The sequence below is a fragment of the Rhinolophus sinicus genome, chromosome 1 (assembly GCF_057876585.1).
Source record: "Rhinolophus sinicus isolate RSI-liver-muscle chromosome 1, RSI-T2T, whole genome shotgun sequence".
Lineage (NCBI taxonomy): Eukaryota > Metazoa > Chordata > Mammalia > Chiroptera > Rhinolophidae > Rhinolophus > Rhinolophus sinicus.
In genome coordinates, this window is record NC_142501.1 from 166698465 (window position 1) to 166718905 (window position 20441).

A 20441-nucleotide genomic window follows, 5' to 3' on the forward strand; every position below is an offset into this window, starting at 1 on the left:
TGCAGAAAGGCTGGTTTTGAGAGACGGATCAAACTAGAACTTGAACCAGACCTTAATAGCCAACATCTCTGCAAGCAGAGATCCTACGTAGGTGCTCCTGAAAGATATATTCACAACTATTAAAGAAAGAACTACACAAAGTTTAGGGAATTATAAAAGTCCTCAGTTTTGTTTTTTCCTTCCCTGAAGAACTGGCTTAAAAACTTTTTTGGGGGTGGTCAATAGTAGGTATTTATTTGAAATTTAAAAAAAAAAAGTACCTGGACTATTGCATTTAACCATGTATTGTAATTGTGTTACTCTACCTTTTTGCATCAGACAGATATACAATGAACATTCAGTTATCACAGATTGCACACTAGATAGTAAGTCTTCAGGCCTTTTACATAACCACCAAAGAACAGATATTGGATTCTGCAATATAGTACAAAAGTCCACAATCAATCCAGTCTTAGCCAGTATCTTCAATTTACTTCTGTTGCTGTACAAATAATTGGCCATTTCTAGGGCTTACAAGTTAATAACAGGACAAAAAAATATACATTGCACTGACACAAAAAGTCAGCCGTGTTAATAGTCATGCAACAAGTAACCAAACTTGCTGAAATTAAAAATACTTTCTAAAAACAGTTTTAACGGCATAAATATTTTATACACAGTTCATTTACCAAAACAAAATGTATTTAAATGATACAAAGCAAAAATAAGTTTCTACCAATTTTATACATAAGAAAGTGCAAAATAACTTATCTAGAGTGTTCTGCTATTATCCAGACGGATGGCCGCTATGGGCAGCTATTCTCCTCTTCAAAAGCATGACATTACAATTGCACACTACACACAAATGCTAGAATAAAGGATGAATGATGGATGGATGGGTGGATGGACAAATGAACTACACAGATCAGGCAGGAGCCCTGTGAGGTACTCTAGAGAAAGAATCCAGACCACATAAAGGTGGATGTACATGCTGAGAATATATGCTGGTAAACAAATTTACACAGAACACAGAAAGACATCCAGAAAAACAATTCGTTTATGTATGTGAGTGTACTTGCATGTGTGAGTGATTTGTGATTTCTGCATTAGGAGCAAAAAGGAAAAAAAAACCCACTGAACAAAAGTTGCCCACAGCACCAGCTGCCAGAGGAAATACTATCATGAGGGTTTTGGTTTCCATCTTCTGGTTATGGAAGTTGTGTTGGAAAGTTGAAAAGTGTTCATCCCATATAACTTCATATTACATAGAGGAATAACCTTTAAGTAACTACATACACACATTCATATATTCAAGTCTTTAAAGAACACCTCTGCCATTGGGTTTGGGGTAAACATGGGTGGTGGACACAAGGAGGACACTTCTTTTAAAAAGTGTAGAATAACACGCTACAACTCATCTATAGGGCTGGACAGGGGCAAAGCCCACAGTTGTGTGATAGCACAATTCCTGCAGCTGTTGAACATCCAGCATTATTTATTAGAATTGAAGTAAGACGGGGGTGGGGTGGGGAAGGGGAGCGTGGGGTGGAGGAAGACACAGAAAGGAAAACAGAACACGACTTCTCTTCAAGTTAAAGTATTAATGCCAATAATCCTTTTATTAACAAGTATATTTGAACTTTTAGAAATGGAAGTTTTTTAATCAATTTTGATATGTAATCATAGACTGTAGGCTCAAACCTAGGTAAATAAAGGTTGAAATTTAGTAAGCATAAGGCACTAAAGCAGCCTTTATATTTTCTCTTGGAGACCTAGTTATCAGGAAGAACAAATTTGTTCTTAAGCTGGTTTCAGCCCATTAGGTACAAGATTACTATTGTACCAATGCCTATTTTTGAACGCATGTGCATATATGTGCATTTTAGTGCATAAGTGTGCCTGTCACCAGGGCCTAAAGATGAAAAGTCTTGGGAAAGCCAAAGCCACTGTCCTTTGTACGATACCTCCATGAGGGTGTGAAGGCCTGTCCTTCCTTTCTTGGGCCATAAATGATTCTACATTTTTCAAATTACAGGGCTTTTAGAATTGTTCATAATATTATCACTAAATATCTGAAAATGTTAAAATCTAGATTAATTGTTTCATTTGTTTTATATATATATACATATATATGTACATTACACACATTTAAAAAAATCCCACCACCAAAGCCATTTTTCTGTAAACTAATCTCTTAGCCCCTACCAGCTTTAGTCTCCCTGGATTTGTGTGTTCTGTTACCAACTAGTAGAACAAATTAAATAACTAAATATTAAAATACTGTAATTATATTCATAGCAAAAACAAAAAAATAGACATTGATACAGTATAAATCTCACTGTTTTCAGGTAGATGGCATTAAATGGTAACGGTTAATTATAAGCAGTTCTGACACAATCCAGTTTTACAACAAGGTTTATATGTTAATTCTGTACACTGTTTTCTTCTTTTACCCTTTTTTGAAAATAAGCTATAGTAGAACTTTGAGTGTCACCAAAGACACATACTTACTATGTTCTATGCAAGAGAAGCTAATTTGGGTTACATGCAATTATATTTCCATTAGTTGAGGCAGGGCCATTTCCTGCATTGCATCTATCTCCTGACCACCGCTCTGCAATGCTAAGAAGGTATGCTATGACCAAATGGCAGTCCAAAGAGAAGTTTACAAGGGGTCTTATGACATTAGAACAACACTGAGGTGGTTGCGAAGCCAGGTGCAAGATACCCAAGTATTTCCAGGGTATCTTACGGCCAGACTCTTTTTCTCCCACACTGTTTCCTAAAGAAGGTTCACATTATTTTGGTTACTAGCCTAGTTTAAGCGGAGATTCTGTGGGCAACTTAAAAGAAAAAAAACATTGGGCACACAAGGCTGGGTTTGAAAGAGAGGAAAAAAGAGACCACAGATAATGTCTTTGAGGATTCAAAAAAACATATTTATAATTAATTGGTGAGAGATGTCAGACAAACCATAAGTAGTTCATTGAGTTAGTGGTTTAGTTTGAAGTCTCATGTTACAGGCAGTTAAGTCCTTATTTAGAAAAAAGGCCTTTATACCTATTTACAATATACACAGTTACTTGCAAAGAAGTCAGATTTACAACCATTTTCTAAAAGCCTTTGTTTGTTGTTGGTTTTTCCAAATAAGGATAAGTAGCTTTACAAAAATGAGACACAAAAAAAGACAGTTAATAAGTGAGGATTTTCTCTTGGAGACAGCTATTGTTAACAGGGAGAATCGGATATTGGAAATGTTGCTCCTAGGAGCCACCTCATTTTCTTCTTGTGCTGTTCAACTGAATATCGTCTGCCCCTTTACTGTACTCTACACCCGTTTATTCAGTGATCCCTTTGAATTCAATACTCCAAACACGTAGTATGAAGAGCTGTGTAAACGGAGACTGTTCCGATGCCTTCTGAGCTGCGAACTGTAACAGGGAACCAGGAAGGGGGTCTACAGACCATGATCTCCAATCAGTTTGTTGAATCTTCAACAATTTCGAGGCCCATCTTCTGAACCCCTCTCGTGCTGTAAGTTGTAATAACAGTTCTGACAAACACGCACCGGGGATGAGATTTTCAAGCGTTTGATTTCTGATTGAAACCGACTGCACCTAAAGGCAAGTCAAAATCAAGTCATTATACATCCTCCCCATGTTTGATCACTGGGCTGAGAAACACTCATTTAAAAATCAAAGTGAAAATTTGCTTTATAATGCCAAAGACCCTACTGGTTTATGTCATGTGGTTGACCAAGGAACAAAAGGAATGCCATATTACTTGTTTCAGTCTACGAAGAAAAGTAATATTAAACCAAGGTAAGCTATTAATTTTCTGAAGAGAATTAAAAAAAAACACATTAAGACTCGCCTACAGGATTGAGCCGAGGGGTCTGGACAGCTGTGCAGCCACTCTTCCCATGCAGGACCGCTTCTCATGCCCTAAGAACTCAGGAATTATGCCAATATCTTTACTTGGAGCTTGACTTTTTTCTCTTGGCAGGAGACTTACTACCCATTTTAAAAGACACTTTAGTCACTATCAAGTTCCTCTGGGCTTTTAAATGCTTTGTTTAGTCCGCGCTTTAGTCATTTCTTAAATGGGTAGTTTGGCTTTTCTGTCTGGTCCAAGTATACCCATTTTCTGTTTATAGTGATAGAATTCCTTGAAGTAGACTATACTTAAAAGATGTTCAAATTCTTTAAAAAGTACTTCTATTCCTGGAATAAAGCAGGATGTGACCTTGGATGTGGCACTTAATCACTTGAAGCTTGGCTTTCCACAAGACTGCAATAGAGAATTATATTTCTTCCATTAATCTACCAGTAAAAGTGTCTAAAGAATAAATGCGCTACCAGCGTAAGGGATTTAAAGGACCATTACTGGACTTTCAGGAGAACGTCACGAGTGCCAAGCAGCTTTCTCAGCACCTGAAGGACAGAAGATCAAGGGCAGGGCTACGGCCTCCTGGGCAGCTCTGTCCTCTGTGCCAGCTCTGTCCTAAGCAATCACTGTTTGTTCACTTTTTTAAATAAAGTCTCCATCCAACATTAGACAGCAATAAATAATTTAAAGAATTACATAGATTGAAACAGTATTTTGCAAATTAACCACTACAAAGAACAGATGAATGCCAGTGTACACAGGGGGCTGCTGACTATCAGAAATGATTAGATTACTAGGTTTTATAGAATGGGCTTCTCAAAGCTCAGAACCACAAGACAGAATCCTCTGCCAGCCTCACAGGAAACTCCCATTAGGAATGGCTGGCAGCAATATTCTGGTTACCTCGCTCATCAGACTTCCCAGGAGAGAAGGTTTAAGACATGAATCTGAAAAAATTTAAAATTTATAATAACACCTTTTATTGAACATTGGTATTACCAGACTCTGCACTTGGCACTTTACAAAACTCACACATGTGATTTCATTTAATTGTCTCAACACCTCTATGAGAAGTACAACCGTTCACACGTCACAGATGACGAAACTGAAGCTCAGAGAGGTAACTTGCCTGAGACGACACAATGGCCCATAGCCCAGGGAGCATTTGGTCTGTGTAACCGAAAGACAGTGCCCTTTCCAATAACCCAATGTCCACAAAAGCCTCAATAACTGGCTCAAAAATAACTATATAACTTATGTTTTCTGTGAAAGCACCTCTATAGTAAGGCAATATAAGCATCAGAGAGTATACTGCCCATGGACCTTTTCTGTTGTCTGCCATGAAAAGGACTACAACTGCATATAGGGGACCCAACCGTACAAAAGAGATGGCATTCAAATTAATAGTGATGAGACAACTGACTTTTCATACAGGGGGAATAAAGACGATTTCCATCCCATGTCATAACCTCATATAAATTTTAAATTAGATTTGGATCCAAAGACCTAAACATGAGAAACAAAACTTCGAAAATGTTAAAAGAAAATAAACAAGGCTATCTTTACGGTCTCAGGACAGGGGAAGATTTCTTAAGACACAAAAAAGCAAAAATCATAAAAAGTACTAAATGTGTCTACATCAAAATTAAAAACTTATATGAGAAAATTAACATATATAAAGTTAAAACTGAAGCTACAGATTGGTAGAAGATATCTGCAAGATGTGTAAAAGACAAAAGATTACAGCCCAGAATATATAAAGAACTCCTCAAGTAGGGAAAAAAACAAGAAACCTAAAAGGAAAATGGGCCAAGGTACCCAAGGGGAAACTCAGCTAGACAATCAGCGTAAGAAAAGATGTTGAACCTCACAAGCATTGCAAATTAAAACAACAAAGTTTGACTATTACACTGGCAAAAGTGGAAAAGTTTGGCAATACCAAGTGTTAATAAGAACTGGGAGAACTTGCATATCTTGCTGGATGTAATATAAACCAGTCCTCCTGTTTTGAAGAGTAATTTGGCAATATCTAGTTAATCTCCAGAGAACACCTATGAAGTGTCAACTCCATTCAGAGATATCCTCTCTAGAGAAACTCCCGTTCGTATTAAGAGAGCATTTATAAGGGTGTGCACTGCTGCACTGTTTATAGTATTGATAAAATAAGAACAATCCCGAAAGAGTCCATCAAAAGGAAAGTAGATCAATTCTGATATTGATACAAAAAAATGTGACAGCAATTAAAATGAAAATATTAGAATAATAGCTATTTATGTGACTAGATTTCAGTAAAGAAAGCAAGTTATAGAACGTCGAGACAGTATGCTATATTTATGTGAAACTGATAACAAACAATAATTAATATAGGATTGTTCTGGAGACAACATGTGCACTCAAAGTATAAAAACATGGAGAAGAAGAGGGTCTGACTGGTGAGGGTGAAAAGAGGACTTAAAATGAATCTGAGTTTTATATGCAAATATGATGAAATATTAGCACCTTCCCAGTCTCAGTCATGGGTGACCAGATGTTTGTGATGATTATTTCTGTACTTTTCAATATGACAGGAATATTTCACAATTGTAACAAAGAGCAACAAAGAGACAGTGAAGACTGGTTTAGGCTGACAACAGCACACTGTAGTGGCGACCCCCGAGCAAATCAGAACCTATGTGTTGGGCATAATTAACGTTTTTCAGAGTTTAACCCACAGGAACTGAAGAAGTTTGTATCTCATCTTACTTTTGGCAGAAGAGTTGACCGCAATTCCTGCAGTGGTGCCGTCTTTCTGTGAGAGAAAACCGCACTGAGCAGCCCGAGCAGCTGTCACCTCCTTCATCCTTCACCCAGTGGTCAGCAGCAGAACGGCCTGGCTGGTCACTCACAGACCAGCTGAAAACTCGGCCTCGACTGTCCCCAACGAGGATCCTGCTGTGATCCCTGCAGAGACGCGACACAGAGCCTCCTCAGGGAAGGCCTCAGCACAGCCCCATGCTGGAGCCTCTTCCTGTCACTTGTGAGGCTCTCAGTTTTCTGTGGGTGCGTGTCGGGGTGAGGGTCGTGTGTATGAAGAGACAAAAATAGAACTGAACCTGAGTTCACACTTCTATTTCAACTCACTTTGGATCAAACTTCGCTGTATCTGCCTCTGACTGATTTGTTTGAGCCACATAGGGAAATGCAAATAAGGACAGGCCGGGAGAGTGTGGGCCCAGGCTAAGCAGATGATTCAGGTGGGGAGAGGAGCTGGAAAAGGTCTGACACTCACTTGGAGACGCCCAGGGCGGTGATCTCGGCTGGGTGTGCATTGTCCTTCCGATCGAAGGCTGTGTGCATAGTGAGCTTACTCCTGAACACCAGCTGCCGTTCCCACCGGTACCCTGGCGGGGAAAAGCGCAAGACATGACATACTCACGTGAGGAAAGCCAATGTGTGGTAGATGGACCCTATGTGACGCTCTCAAAAGTCAGGGCACTGCAAATATACAGTTACAGCAGCTGCTGCCTCGGTGGCAGATAAAGCAATCTAGTTTAACATTGACCATGGGCTAGGTCAGAGAACATCTCATTTGCAAAGAGAAATATAGAGAAGGGAAAATCTTCCATGCAAGGAGACATTATTTCTCCACTTGAGGACCTTGCCTCTATCTCTATCAAAGGCAAAGTTACCTGTGAATACAGTTTATTTACCTGTAATCAATAAGTTGCCTATTTTCAAGTTTTCATGATTTGTGAATGAATAAAGTTTTTAGTTTAAGGTCTTTTTCTTTTAAAAATGCCCATCATATTGCAAACGCCATTGTGGGACAGACTCTAAGTCCACCTTACACAAGAAGAAATTTCAGAGGCCTTCTCTGTGGGTGGCCCAGGTCCCAGGGATGGGGCGCAGGGAAAGCAGAAGGCCACTGCCTCATCCACCAAGCCTCGTATGACCCACAAAGAGCTAGAAATAGACACTAGACTTCAAGTTACCAGGCTTCAATCTGCTGTAATTCCTCACTTCAATTGGGTTGGGGTGGGGATGGTTAAGAGGACCCTGCAGATGGGCTCTGGTCTGGCCCTCTGAATAGTTCACAAAGATGAAGCCATCTTTCTCATCTAGACTGAGCTGGTCGGACCAGCGCCTGGAGTCATCGGAGCCGCTGTCAGTACACCAGGTGGCCGTTGCTCGGCAGGAGGCGGCTCGGGGCCTGTGGCTGGTGCTGCTGGGCTGGCTGGGTGTGTCCTTGGGATCTTGGTGGATGCTCTGCTCATCCACTTCCGAGTCGCTGCTGTCCTCATCCTGGGCTTCCTGCCCTGAGTCATGCATTGGGAGAAACAGAAAACAGACGTACATTATAGTTAGACCCAGCTTTGTCTCACTGGTATGTTTCTCCTACCAGTGAAGACACAATAGACATAGTATTTTAAGATAAGCATAACAAAAAAGAAAAAAATTGCAGAATTTTCAGCTAGAAAATAGCAAAAAAAAAAAAAAAAAAAAAAAAAAGGGGGGGGGGGTTAGAATTTCTGAGTTCATCTTTCACAATAAGCCAAAACCTGCTTCTCCCTACCTGCCTCACACTCCCTACCACCGTTCAGCTAGACGTGCTGACGCTTCTCTGTGCAGCCCGGCTCCTCCTCAGAGCCAATTCTGCACGCGCCGTTGGTCCTACCTAGAGCCATCGTCTCACTTTCTGTGTTGCGATGTTAGCTATCTTTCAAGGTATAGCTTAAACATTTCTTCCTCTAAAACCTTGTGTGGTTCCTGCAACAGAATTAACTGTCTCTCGTGGACTCCTTTAACAAAATGGTATGCCTCTGGTGTATTTGTAATTCTCACCCTAAACTATTACTGTTGGACAGTCTTTCTATATGACAGTGGTCAGCCCGAGAAGAAAGGCCCCGAACACAGGGCTTCTCCTATAGTAGTCAATATAAATGATAACACAGATGAATGAATTACTGATAAAAGCTTTAATTTAGGATTTGGGTTTTTTTCCCCTTTCCATTGTTACTTTGCATTTCCTTACCTCAACTCCCTACTCTCTTGCAATAAAGTCTACTGGAGAGAAAATTCTTTATTAGAAATAAAAATATATAATTGGAAAAAAGGACAGAGAACAAGAATGAGCATGCAAGCACCAGCCCACTACACACGCATATTTCTTAGTAAGACAAATACTTCATTTGCCTCCCTTCTACTTGCAACACCAGCGGTCTAGTTGGCTAATTTGAGTGGATTTTTTTTTCACCCCAATGGCTTATGATCGTGAGCTTTAAGGTCTTCAAACAAGCAGTCTTGGAAACAGCTTTGATTTCCAGGGAAGCCCTTTCACCCAGGCAAGTGCCCTCAAGTCCCATCTTCTCCACTGTTCAAGGTCAATCCTTCCGGGAGGTGGCTCTCCCCTCTTTGCCATTTCTGCCCAACAGTATGAATACAAAAGGAGGGAGAAGACCTACAAATGTCTCCCCACCCCGAATTTGACCCTTCCTTCTACCTCATTTATTCATCTCATCTTCCACTGTTATTCACTTAAAAGCTCTGTTAAAGGAAGGGAAAGTGACCCACTTCTCATTGGACTTAATCCAATGTCTGACACACAACTGAATTTTTACGTCCCCAAACACCCAGATGACCTTTTTAGTGGAGCTGCAGTTGACTATGTAGAAATTTACATGCATTAAAGTAACACAAGCATTAAAATACCCTGTTCAATGGCTCATTTCTGTTTTCTGGCAAAGAAAGTAAAAACTGCATTCAGCCTACCAAGAGAGGTGATTTGTGCCTTCTGATAATAACCCTTTTCCCTTAGTAACTCCCTCACATCGTCCAACTCACACTGAATTCCCAGTGTACAAAAATTAACCACAGAGAAACAATCTAAAGGTCAAATTTAAAACCCTTTACGGGAAGACTCTTGCAAAAATGATTCTGAATCGAAGGGGGGGTAACTTCTCTGGGGATTAGCAACCCAAAGCATATCTCAGCCTGGTTTTATGGCCAATCATTTCCAGACAATCATTCTGTATAGAAATCATCTATCTCTATAGTTCTCTAGAAAAATGCAACGTGCTCCACAAGTACCAGATAATAACAGGGATCACTAGGCTTCATTGTGAATGAACGCCCTTTGGGAGCAGACCCAGGGTGAGGATTCGGTCTGCCTCTGTGACTACTTTACAAACTCATGTCACCCTGTCACCCATACTGAGCCTGACAAGTGATGGACGGAACAGACATGGGATTGAGGTGCGGGCCACCTGACTTGTCCAAAACGGCGCCCTCCAGATCTTGCTTTGCAGTTTTAGGACGAAAAGCCCAAGCTAGTGACTATACTTACTACGGGATGTGGAAGCCAACAACAAGACGCTGACCACACTAAGCGCTGTCCAGGGATCTGGTTGCCATGGCTGCCCAGTTACTTCATACATAGCCGGCTACCATGCTTTTGACAGTAACGCCTAACCTCAGGCTCTTGTTTATGTTGTTTGATGTAAGTTTACCCATAATGACTAAAAAAAAAAAAAAAAAAAAGGAATATCGAAACTCTTGAATAACATTTTAGGAAGTACTAAATACCTATTTGTGCTTCTGGACAGTCTTCCTGCATTTCCAGGGCTTCAACAGGCTCGGGAGCTGGTGTTTCCGGAACTTGCAGAAATTCCATTCTCCAAAACTGAATTTAAACAATTTACATGTTAGTGGATAAAGAAGGGTTCTCAGCGTTAAACAGACAACTAAATTTCTATTATTGTGTATAATTAAATTTCCTTGTACTTGAAAAATGTGGCAAGGGATTAACTACACATGAACAGTGCTTTCCAAACTGTGTTCAATGAAATGTTAATGGGTGTTTCATGGCAGACGGAAAAGGACTGTGGTCAAGAGAGTTTGAAACACATGGTTCAACTAAGTACCCTCCCCCCCCCCACAAAAACATCTGACAGCCTTGCATATACTAATACTCTGTGTCTCCAAGAACGCATTCAGTAAGCAGGATCCCCACATGTGTTTGGCGATGGAGCTTCTCGTAATGCCTCGCAGATGAATACTCTGAAATGCTGCTCTGGCGACAGCTGGCCCTGGGGGTGTGCCTGTTGTCAGAGGCCAGTGTTCATGGGACCCGCTGACAGCCTCACTGACACTCAGCGTGTGACAGTGACTACGAGGGCAGCAATCAGTTGCTTCTGCTTTCCCAAGGTGTAATTAAAGAAAAAAGGCACAAAGAAGAATCTCCTGAGAGAAAAATGCCCAAGTATTAGAACAGACTATAAAGGTAAACACTCTGTGGATTCCATTTCCTGTAGAGGCCCAACACAGAAGACCAAGAGAAAACTATTTTGGACTTGGGGATCAGCTAGAGTTCTAGACCCGAAATGAATGAATGACCTCGAGACTCTGGAAGCATTTTCCGGCTCTGTGATTCTCTGTAGAGAAGAGACAGTCACTGTTTTCCCTAAGAAACCATTTGACAGGACAAAAAGCCAACACTTACACAACTTACATGTTCAGCAATCCCAAGGTGACATGGAAATCCTGTGTAAGTGACCTTCTTGTGTCAAACTGTCAAGTGGTTAGTGGCACTACCAGATCTGCTTAATGGGAGGAGGCTGAGCCACTTATATGCCCCATGTCTGATAACGCAGTGGCCCAGGTGTGTTTGAATCAGAGTGAGAGTCTGCTGGACAATATTACAACCTGTTCAGGTGTCCTTCCATGGTGGACGGCTTTACGAGTTTCAGGTGAACGAGGGCGGCAGCTATCCTAATGTGTTTTGTCCCCAGCGGACTTACCCGGACGACGCCATCTGAGTGTCCTGTTACTATGACGTTCTGTGTGTCCCACTCGTTCATCTCTGACAGGCAGCAGCAGACAATCTGCTGGCTCCGACCTGTGAATGTGTTTACACTCACGATAGGGTTTCCATTGATACTCCACACGTGGATGTACGTGCCAGCGCAGGACACAATGTCCCCCTAAGAAGGTAAAGAAAAACCCTTTACTCACTTCATATTACTTTCCAGCTTCTGATGCAAATTGAATCCTTGGCCTGGCCTCAAAAAAACTTTCAGTCCTTCAGCGAGGGACTGGGTAAGTTCTGAGGTCGCCTGGAATTCAGTGCTGCTGACTTAAAAAAAAAAATACTCTGAACAGAAGCTTCTTTAAGAATTCAAGGTTGAGCGGCTGCTGCTGCCAAGGTGATCTCAAACGGAGACAAAGGCAGGGGCCCTCTACGCTGTTTATGTTCCCAGCGCAGTGCTGAGTAATGTTTTCTTCCTTGTCAAAGCTATCTGAAATCTGAGGAGGTGGTGAACTACTCTTCTTCCTCCCACTGTTTCCAAAATCTATTTATACCTTTCATTTAGAGGCAGGAATCCACCTCCGCTTAATTTTACAAAATGAGTCCAATCACGAAAACCATAGGGTAGAAGAGAAACCTTTCAGTCCAGATACAGTTATCTCTTCAACAATAAAGGAAGAGATGAAATCTTGGAACATTGTAATAGCCTATTTTAAAATTTGTACTCACAGTAAGGGTGGGAGGATGAGAAAAAAAACAAAACAAAAAACAACTGGTATATAAATCATTTCTTGGGGAACTGAATAAACCCTAAGACTCCCTGAGCTGACAATTCAGGTTTTCATGAGTTCCAAGGACAGAAAAGAACAAGCTTTTCCCTTCAACTCGACCAGGCTGAGCTCTACCCAACCTGGTGGAAATACAACCCACCACTGTGCAGGAAATTAAGATGCTTCAGGAAGGATCTACTGTGCCAGTTACCATGGCAGACACTTTAGACATTCCATTTCGGCCTTGGGAGGTTAGCTATTACTAGCGCTGCTTTAGAGAGGATGAAAGTAAAGTGCAAAAAGCTTAAGTAACTGCCTAACATCACGGAGTGAAGATGTGAACCCAGTCCTTTCTGGCCCCAAAGCGTATCCACTGTACCACGCTGCCTCTCTTATCCATCATGACAGCCATGCTGTCATGAAGGTAGGGACTAACTTTAGGGGAGACCTGGTGAATTGCACTACAGCCAGCAGGCACATGAGAACCCACAGAAATTGGAAGATGCTCATCAAAAGCAGAGGGAAACAAACCATAAGCACCAATGCAAGAAAGAAGGTAAGGGGGAGGTGCGGCCACCACGAGAAGGGGGCCTGCAGCTTTTCCAAACCGCTGTCTGCGCTGGTCTTGCTCCAGTTCTCTCCCTCTTTACTTTCTTCCTGCTCTCCTTCTATCAAGACGGCAAGAATCAAACCCAAACCCAAACAGAAATAACACTTAGCAAAGCATTGCTGTGTCCACCTCTGTATCAGTCATTGAATCACCTCTGACAATGAGTGTCAGCAGCTGAGCTCGAATTAATGGTGTTGGTCCCTGCAAGAGAAGAGAGGCAGCCTGTCCATGCTGCACCGAGCGAGACTTGCTTCAATTACTCCAGGGTGCCTCAATTAGAGTGCATTAGAGCATATCCTGTGGTTATGAGGGCTGAGCAGTAAGAGGAGGAATTCAAGGGCAGCTGCAGGGTAGCTTAGGCCCAAAATGTGGACTTCAGTCAAACAGACTTGATATTGGCTGCAAAAGTATAACACGACTAGAAATCTCTTCATGAGTTATTAAGAGATTACAAAAGCATCGTGAAAGAAAAAAATGAAACACTTCGGTAGTGCTTGCAGCAATGATTGCAATCCAATGGGTGTATACTGGCTCAAATAACAACGGGCTATAAATAAAATCCTCAGTATTTAAGTTAAGAACAACCCCAAAACAAATTGCTCGAAATAGTGCAATTAAGAAATCGACTCAGAGCAACACTGCTGGATCAGAGTGGTTCTGTTGTTCTGACATTTTCGTAAAGCTCTTAGGTATAGACGTTTGCAGGGCCAGCCCAAGATGCTGTTCTAAAAATATCTTATGCCTTTCAAATACATTAAAAAAAAAAAAAAAAGAATCTGACTCTTTTATGCTCCACTCACTGCTAACTTTGATTACTCTTACTATTATCAGACCCTTTAAGCCCATTCACTAGAATTGAATTTGTTTCTTTTTCCTTTTTCTTTGAGTGACTCCAAGGTATTTGTCTAAAAGCATCATACTTAATATCTTCCAGTAGAAATCAGAGATGTAGCATCCCTCAAAAGGAAAGCTGTCTGAGGTGGGTGATGGTATGACGTGGCCAGAACTACTCTGTGTCATGCAGGATGATCCCTGGCCCGGGCTAACGGGTCACAGTGGGGAAGGGTAGGTATAGCTAAGAAGTGATGGGGCTGGGGAAGTTCTGGTTGGTTTGCAAGACTGATTTGCCTAGGGTGGCAATATCCACACAGGGATAACTTATACCTTGGATGCAGAGACCTCAAACTTTGTAAACCCACCCTTAGCTTCCCCTGCTTATTAACACACCTTAGCAATGACTAGCCTCGCTTTGCCCCCACCTCAAGTGGGCCTCGTCTGCCTGGGGCACTCCTAGGTCAGTGCATTTACTTTATCCTGACTAGTTTTATTTATCTGTATACAAAATATTAATTTTTGTGAAGAGATAAATCTTTTGATCACTTTGGAATCTGTTTTGAAAATAGTTCTATAACAATTTTTCTCTTGTTTGGGTACCCAAATGTTACTTTTTTCACTTTACATAACAAAGAAACAATTTGAATATGTTTCATAAAAATTTCAACACATTTTTAACATCCTTAACGAATCCTAAAATATCCATGTTTTTTAAAAAGTGTATTCTAAAAGGTTTTGTTTTGAACCAAATCTTGGTCTTTAAGCTATGCAATAGTGAATGAATTTTAAGACAAAATCTCTCTCTGGGTTACAAAGGTTAACATCCATTTGCTTCTGCAAATAACACATAAATCAATGAAAATGTAGTAGCTTTTATAAAATGAGTCCTTATCAACTTAAACACTTAAGAGTCATGTATTTTTTTCGTTAAATTCACTGGAATGACATTAATAAAATTGTATAGGTGTGAAGTGTACAATTCTATAATACATCATCTATATATTGCATTATGTGTTCATCACCCAAAGTTAAATCTCCTTCCCATACCATATATTGTTAGTTATTTTTTATTTACAGTGGTTAAAACTACTTGTTTTCCTAAACAGAAACCGAGAGGACAATTACTACTTACTGTTAATTCATTGATACAAAGAGCAGAAACTGGGGCTCGATGGCCTCGGAGCTGGGTTAGAAATGACAGTTTGTTCAGATCCCAAATGATGCAGGTTCGGTCACGGGACCCGCTGACGATTATGTGATAGGCTAATGATGCTGTGGCACAGGTGACAGTGTCAGTGTGGCCAAGTAAGGCCTACAAAGGAGAACAGAAAAAACAGGCTGATCACAGTGACAGTGCTCCTGAAGGGATTCCAGAAGATTCTGGATGTGCTGGGAAATGCCCGGTGTGTGCTGGGAGTGAGAGCCCTGAGCAGCAGGATCTGGAGAGTCTTCATTGTCTCCTTGCCTACTGTCCTTGCCTCATCCCGCCAGGGGAAGGAGCAGTCTGGAGGAATCTGGAGGCTCTCATCTCCATTTTTATGCTACCTCTTTCCTGGGCTTGGACCAGTATCTTAGAAGGAAGGGAGAATGAAACCCGCAAACCAGCTTGGGTTTCTTCCTGCCATTTCCATGCGAGATGTATCAATTATGGCCCCCACAATACACAGTTTAAACTCTGAATCTATTCTTTTATGCCATCGACTTCTGTTAAGTGCATTCTAAGGAACTACAAATGGATGGATTTAACAAAAATGTAAAAACTATGAGAATTGCACTGTTGTGGCACATGGTCCTAGAAAGATAAAGGGAAAATGTGGTCCTGATATGTCTGTTGAGCTCCTGTTACTGAACTGGAGATACCTGGACATCTTCTGTGCCCGAGAGGGACTTCTTTACACTAGAGTAAGAACTTTTCACTTTCTGGCATAGGAAGAGAAATAGGACCCAAGGAAATGGCAATATGGGAAAGTAAGTATTCTGAAAGAAAAGATTCAGATTACCGTTAGGAAATCCTAATAGTAATTTCCTATTTAAATGAGGTGGCTTAAAATTTTGGTCCTACAGACATCTTCTTTATATGCTTGGCAAACTCCAGGGGGCTGGGCTGTTTTAAATAAGAAGTGTTTTCTATTGAGAGGTTGCTGGCACACGAGTTTCAAAGCCCATTTTCTACATCGAAAATATTGTAAGCAGGAGTTTGGATCAGCAAACTTGCATCTGCTGATGTCGAGACTGTACCTCTCTGTAGAGACTGTATCTCTTTACGTGGCTTACCTTGAGAAGTTTCTGGCGCATATAGATGGTTGTTGGTGTAAGTACAAGGGGTTTAATTCTTTCCATAGATATTTAAGACACCACTATTTGTTTGAGCCTGGCTTTAAAATAGCTTTGGAGTCACACAGAGCTGAAATTACATCCTGGCTTTATCACCAAGTGTGACTTCGGCATTTGTCTTAACAGCTCTAAGCCATGTTTTTTTTTCAGGTATAAATAGGGCTAATAACTACCTTGTAGAATTGTGAGGACTAGAATTTTACATTTTTAAAACACACAGCACAGAGCCCTGAACATAGTATGTGCTCAATAAATGAGAGATATTGTCTCACTAGTTTTCAAATTTGTATCATAAAAAACACTAGATGTATACTCCATTAAAAAAACCATATGATAAATTCACTCACAAATCAAATATTAAAAGACGATGGCTTAATTACAAAAGGAGTCTTGCTTTAAGTAAAAATGCACAATAGAGTTAGTACAGAAGAAGTGATCAAAATGCTTGTTAATAAAATCATCAATGGTTCTACCGAATACATTCATGAGGTGTCATGCCCTTAAGGATAAATGAGGAAAAACAAAAGAATCAAAGATTTAATGGTCCAGGTAAATGAAAATTGCCCAGAAAGGAAATTAATATGAATCAATAGCAAATATAATTTAGTTTGCAAAAATTCAGTATACATATAACTTCTGAGAAACATTTATATTACTTAAATATATTTAAAAATATATTACTTAAAGATAGATTGCTTCACATTTTAAAAAAGGACCAGCTTGTATCATTTTTAGAAACTATCTCCTGATTTCATTTCCTTTATTTTTTAGACCCATTTCTAGCAATAGAACATGTTTTTGGTTTGTCCATTGTGTCTGAAACCCCTTGGAATTAAGGAAATTTTTTAGTTTCTCTAGAGCAGGGGTGGCAAAACTGTGGCGCGCGGGCCAACTGCGGTCCGCAATCCATTGTTAATTGGCCGGCAGCAAATTCCAAAAATATATTTAGTTTACTTAAATAAACCAGGTGAGGCAATACGTACTTCACCTTGAGTGAGTGGCCCGGCTGTTTGTGTATTTTACCACATATGGACCTTGGTAAAAAACGTTGAAAAAAGTTTGGACACTCCTGCTCTAGAGTGTAGGCAGCTGAGATGGAATATGTCCACCTTCCACCTAATGTGTTACCTGCTTGAGAGTGAGGGTCTTAGCCTTTTCTTTCGAGGTGCCCATCTCCCACACACACACAACTGTGCTCGTTCCGCCCGTGATGACCAGCTTGGGGTTGGGGCAGATTGCACAGAGAATCTGGCCCCACTCAGACAGACATTCATAAACAGTCACTGCCTGTAAAATAAAACAGATGAGACACATGTGCCATCAACTACAGATGTCCGAAACACAATGAGCATCCTAAGTGAAGGTAAGGACGTCTACGCAGGCACCTCATAGGCAAGTACCTGTGTGCATTCTGGGCTGGTTTCGATTTAGCAACTTTTCCATTGAGGCTCTACTCTGACCTCACCGCTACAACCTCCTAACTATAGGTGCTGCGAAAACCCATGATGGGACCTCCAGTTTCTCCAGTGCAGGAAAAGAACGTTCAGATTTTTCTGAACCCTGTGTGATGCTGTGTGAGATGCAGGGAGACAATCTGGTAAAAGGATGTGTTCACTGTAGCCAGTTAAAATGTAAAAAGAACGCATGAGTGCTGTTTACTGAGAATGTTAGTTAACTAAACAGAACTGCATTACAGTGCAACAGACAGACTTACACAGACTATACCCCTCTTACATTCAGGAAGGGTCAACACAGGGCACTAAAGGATCACTATACACCGTCTCTCCTAAGAGATATTTATGGGGGTTTTCTGTCAGCCACTGAAGAGAACTGAAATGGTAAATGAGCCAGACGGTGACTCACCAAAAGGAGGCTCTCTGGTTGGCAGAAATGCTGACTGCCTGGCTGGCTAGTACCTCTTGGAGGAATTCTTTGAATAGGAAGGAAACTGGCCCCTAGTACACAACTTTCCCAAAGAGCCTTCTTTTGCAGAAAACATGGCTTGTTCACTAGCACCTTTATTTTGATCTGATGCAATGAAGTTCTCCCTTCCTCTGGGATTTGGAGGAACAGCTGACAAGCCCTTGGCCTTGCTCTCCCATCCCCATTAAACAGGATATCCAGACCATGAAAGAGTGAGATGAAATGAGCGAGCAAGAAATGACGCAAACCTTGTCTGACTCATAGGTTCCCAGCCGGCAGCTAAGGTCGGCGTAGCCCCAAGCGAAAGTTTTGTTCCAGGTTGGTGGGATAAGCACCTTATTCTGTTCTACTGCAAGAATACCTTTGTCTGTACACACTATTTGTCCCACAGGCTCTTTGAGTTCTATAAAAAACAAATCAACACATTAGGGTAGGGACAGGGGAAAACCCGAACTTCATTATTCCATAGGGGGTGGTAAAGTCATCTCAAATATTCGTACGAGTCAAGAACACTGACACCCACATTGAGATGAAATGACCTTAGAGGCAGAGCTTGGCTTTTCAGTGTCCCACAGCCCTGCTGGCTGAACCCTGACTGGTGTCCTGCAGGGCTCCTCTCCAGCTTCCTGTCCCTGGGCACTCTGAGTGGGCCTGCCTTCTTGGTCTCAGGAGCTGCAAGGTACTTGGGATGCTCCCTGAGGTACCACACGCAGACCTTCATCCAATCTAGGCCTTCAGCACCTCCCACGTGGTAGCCACCTCTAAGCCTTCCCATAGGAAGGCCATGACATTCCGAGACACTTGGACCCCCTGCTCTGCCCTAGAACACTGCCGGCCACACCAGTGCTCCAGAACCTTCAGTGGGAAGTAACCGGAGCTGGCACAGGGCGGAGTAATGAGGCAAAATGGCCCAGAGCTGCGGCCAATCCAATTAGCCAGACTTTCACATCCAATATTTGTATTTGTTTAAGTGACAACTTCAAGACATTGCAAAACATTTTTTTTTTCATTCTAAGGGAAAAAAAAATCCACTTGAAAAAGTACTTTTATTTATTTATTGAAAAAGTACTTTTAGATAACGCATAATAATATTAATTAAAAGATGGATGCTTTCAGTTGACATATTAAAAACGCAGTTTTCTTACTGCTCTTTCTAAGTAGTTTTTCTACATATGTAGAGTTGAGCTACACGATTTGGTATTTTAGAGTTTTCACTGTGTTAGCAGGGGAAAGAAACGGGTTTGGTTCTTTTTGATGCAAAATCCAACAGGCCAAAAAAAGAAAACAGAAAAGGAAGAGGAGAAAAATCTAATGAATAGTTGGTGAAAATCGAATAATGAAAATTATAGCACTTATTACAAATTACACTATTGTCGAAAAGCAAATTTGTTATTGCTCAACTAGGATTATTACATAATCCCACAGAATCATGCATCAAAAGTTTACTGCCCATCATCTTACCTTTCACAGGTGTTAGAGAAGGCCTCAAGTTATCCAGGTGATGGAAGAAGATCTTGTCACTTGTAGAACCTGGGGGGACAGAGACCCCTGCACTATCTCCGTTGAGTCGACTCCGCACTCGCTTTGGTGGATGAGGTTTTTTAAATAACTGGTAGGAGAGAAGATGGCACATTTTATACCAAAGCTAACACTTGTCAAGCCCTTTTATACGACAGGTATTATGTTTTTATTTCACTTAAGCTTCATGACAACCAGTAGGTACTGTATTAGTGCATTTTACATTTGAGGAAAGAAATTGAAAGAGGCACAGAAGATTACCAGACACCTCAGACCTCGGTAAGTACAGAACAGAGCTATGACACACAACGAGGGTCGTCATACTACACTGATTTCATGGTAACTTTTTCAAGTCAATCTACACAAAGTACAGTTGATTGACAATTATTTTCCAATAATGTTTAAAAATTAATCAAGTCTTTATAGTGCCCCTTCCGTGCCCCTGAGGGCAGGCAGACATTCTGTGTAATTGGGCGATTTCTGGCTTCCACACGATCTTTCTCTGGGCAACAGCATTTTGGTCTCTTTCAGGTGTTACCAATTTGCTGAAAGTATGAACATGGCTGCGTGCCTTTTTTTTCACTTTGCGATGTTGTAAAGGAAAAAAGGAAATCTTTGGCATCTCTGTTCAGTATTTCTACATGATTAAAAAGTATTACTGTATACTTAAGATTACAATTTTTCAAATACTATTCATCTTCAAAAGAGGCATTGAGTTATTTGTCAAAAAACTGATGTTTGAGGAAGATATTTGAAACACCTTAGGTGAAATGAGATTTAAGATAAATATAATACCATCACA

General features: G+C 40.9%; 1 protein-coding gene across 8 annotated transcripts in view; it reads right to left on the bottom strand.

Annotated features, from left to right (window-relative positions):
• Positions 1-268: 268 nt before the first annotated feature.
• WDFY3 (WD repeat and FYVE domain containing 3) overlaps positions 269-20441 on the bottom strand; it is a 247309-nt gene continuing 227136 nt past the window's right edge. For all 8 annotated transcript variants that reach the window (XM_074323992.2, XM_019731299.3, XM_019731298.3 and 5 more), the window contains 10 exons: positions 19583-19730; positions 18370-18524; positions 17327-17485; positions 14997-15176; positions 11643-11825; positions 10429-10525; positions 7839-8162; positions 7136-7247; positions 6610-6807; positions 269-3596 (listed from right to left, as the gene is read on the bottom strand). In XM_074323992.2, coding sequence (XP_074180093.1) covers positions 3473-3596; positions 6610-6807; positions 7136-7247; positions 7839-8162; positions 10429-10525; positions 11643-11825; positions 14997-15176; positions 17327-17485; positions 18370-18524; positions 19583-19730 — 1680 coding nt within the window. In that variant the 3' untranslated portion in view covers positions 269-3472. The remainder of the gene's footprint in view (positions 3597-6609; positions 6808-7135; positions 7248-7838; positions 8163-10428; positions 10526-11642; positions 11826-14996; positions 15177-17326; positions 17486-18369; positions 18525-19582; positions 19731-20441) is intronic.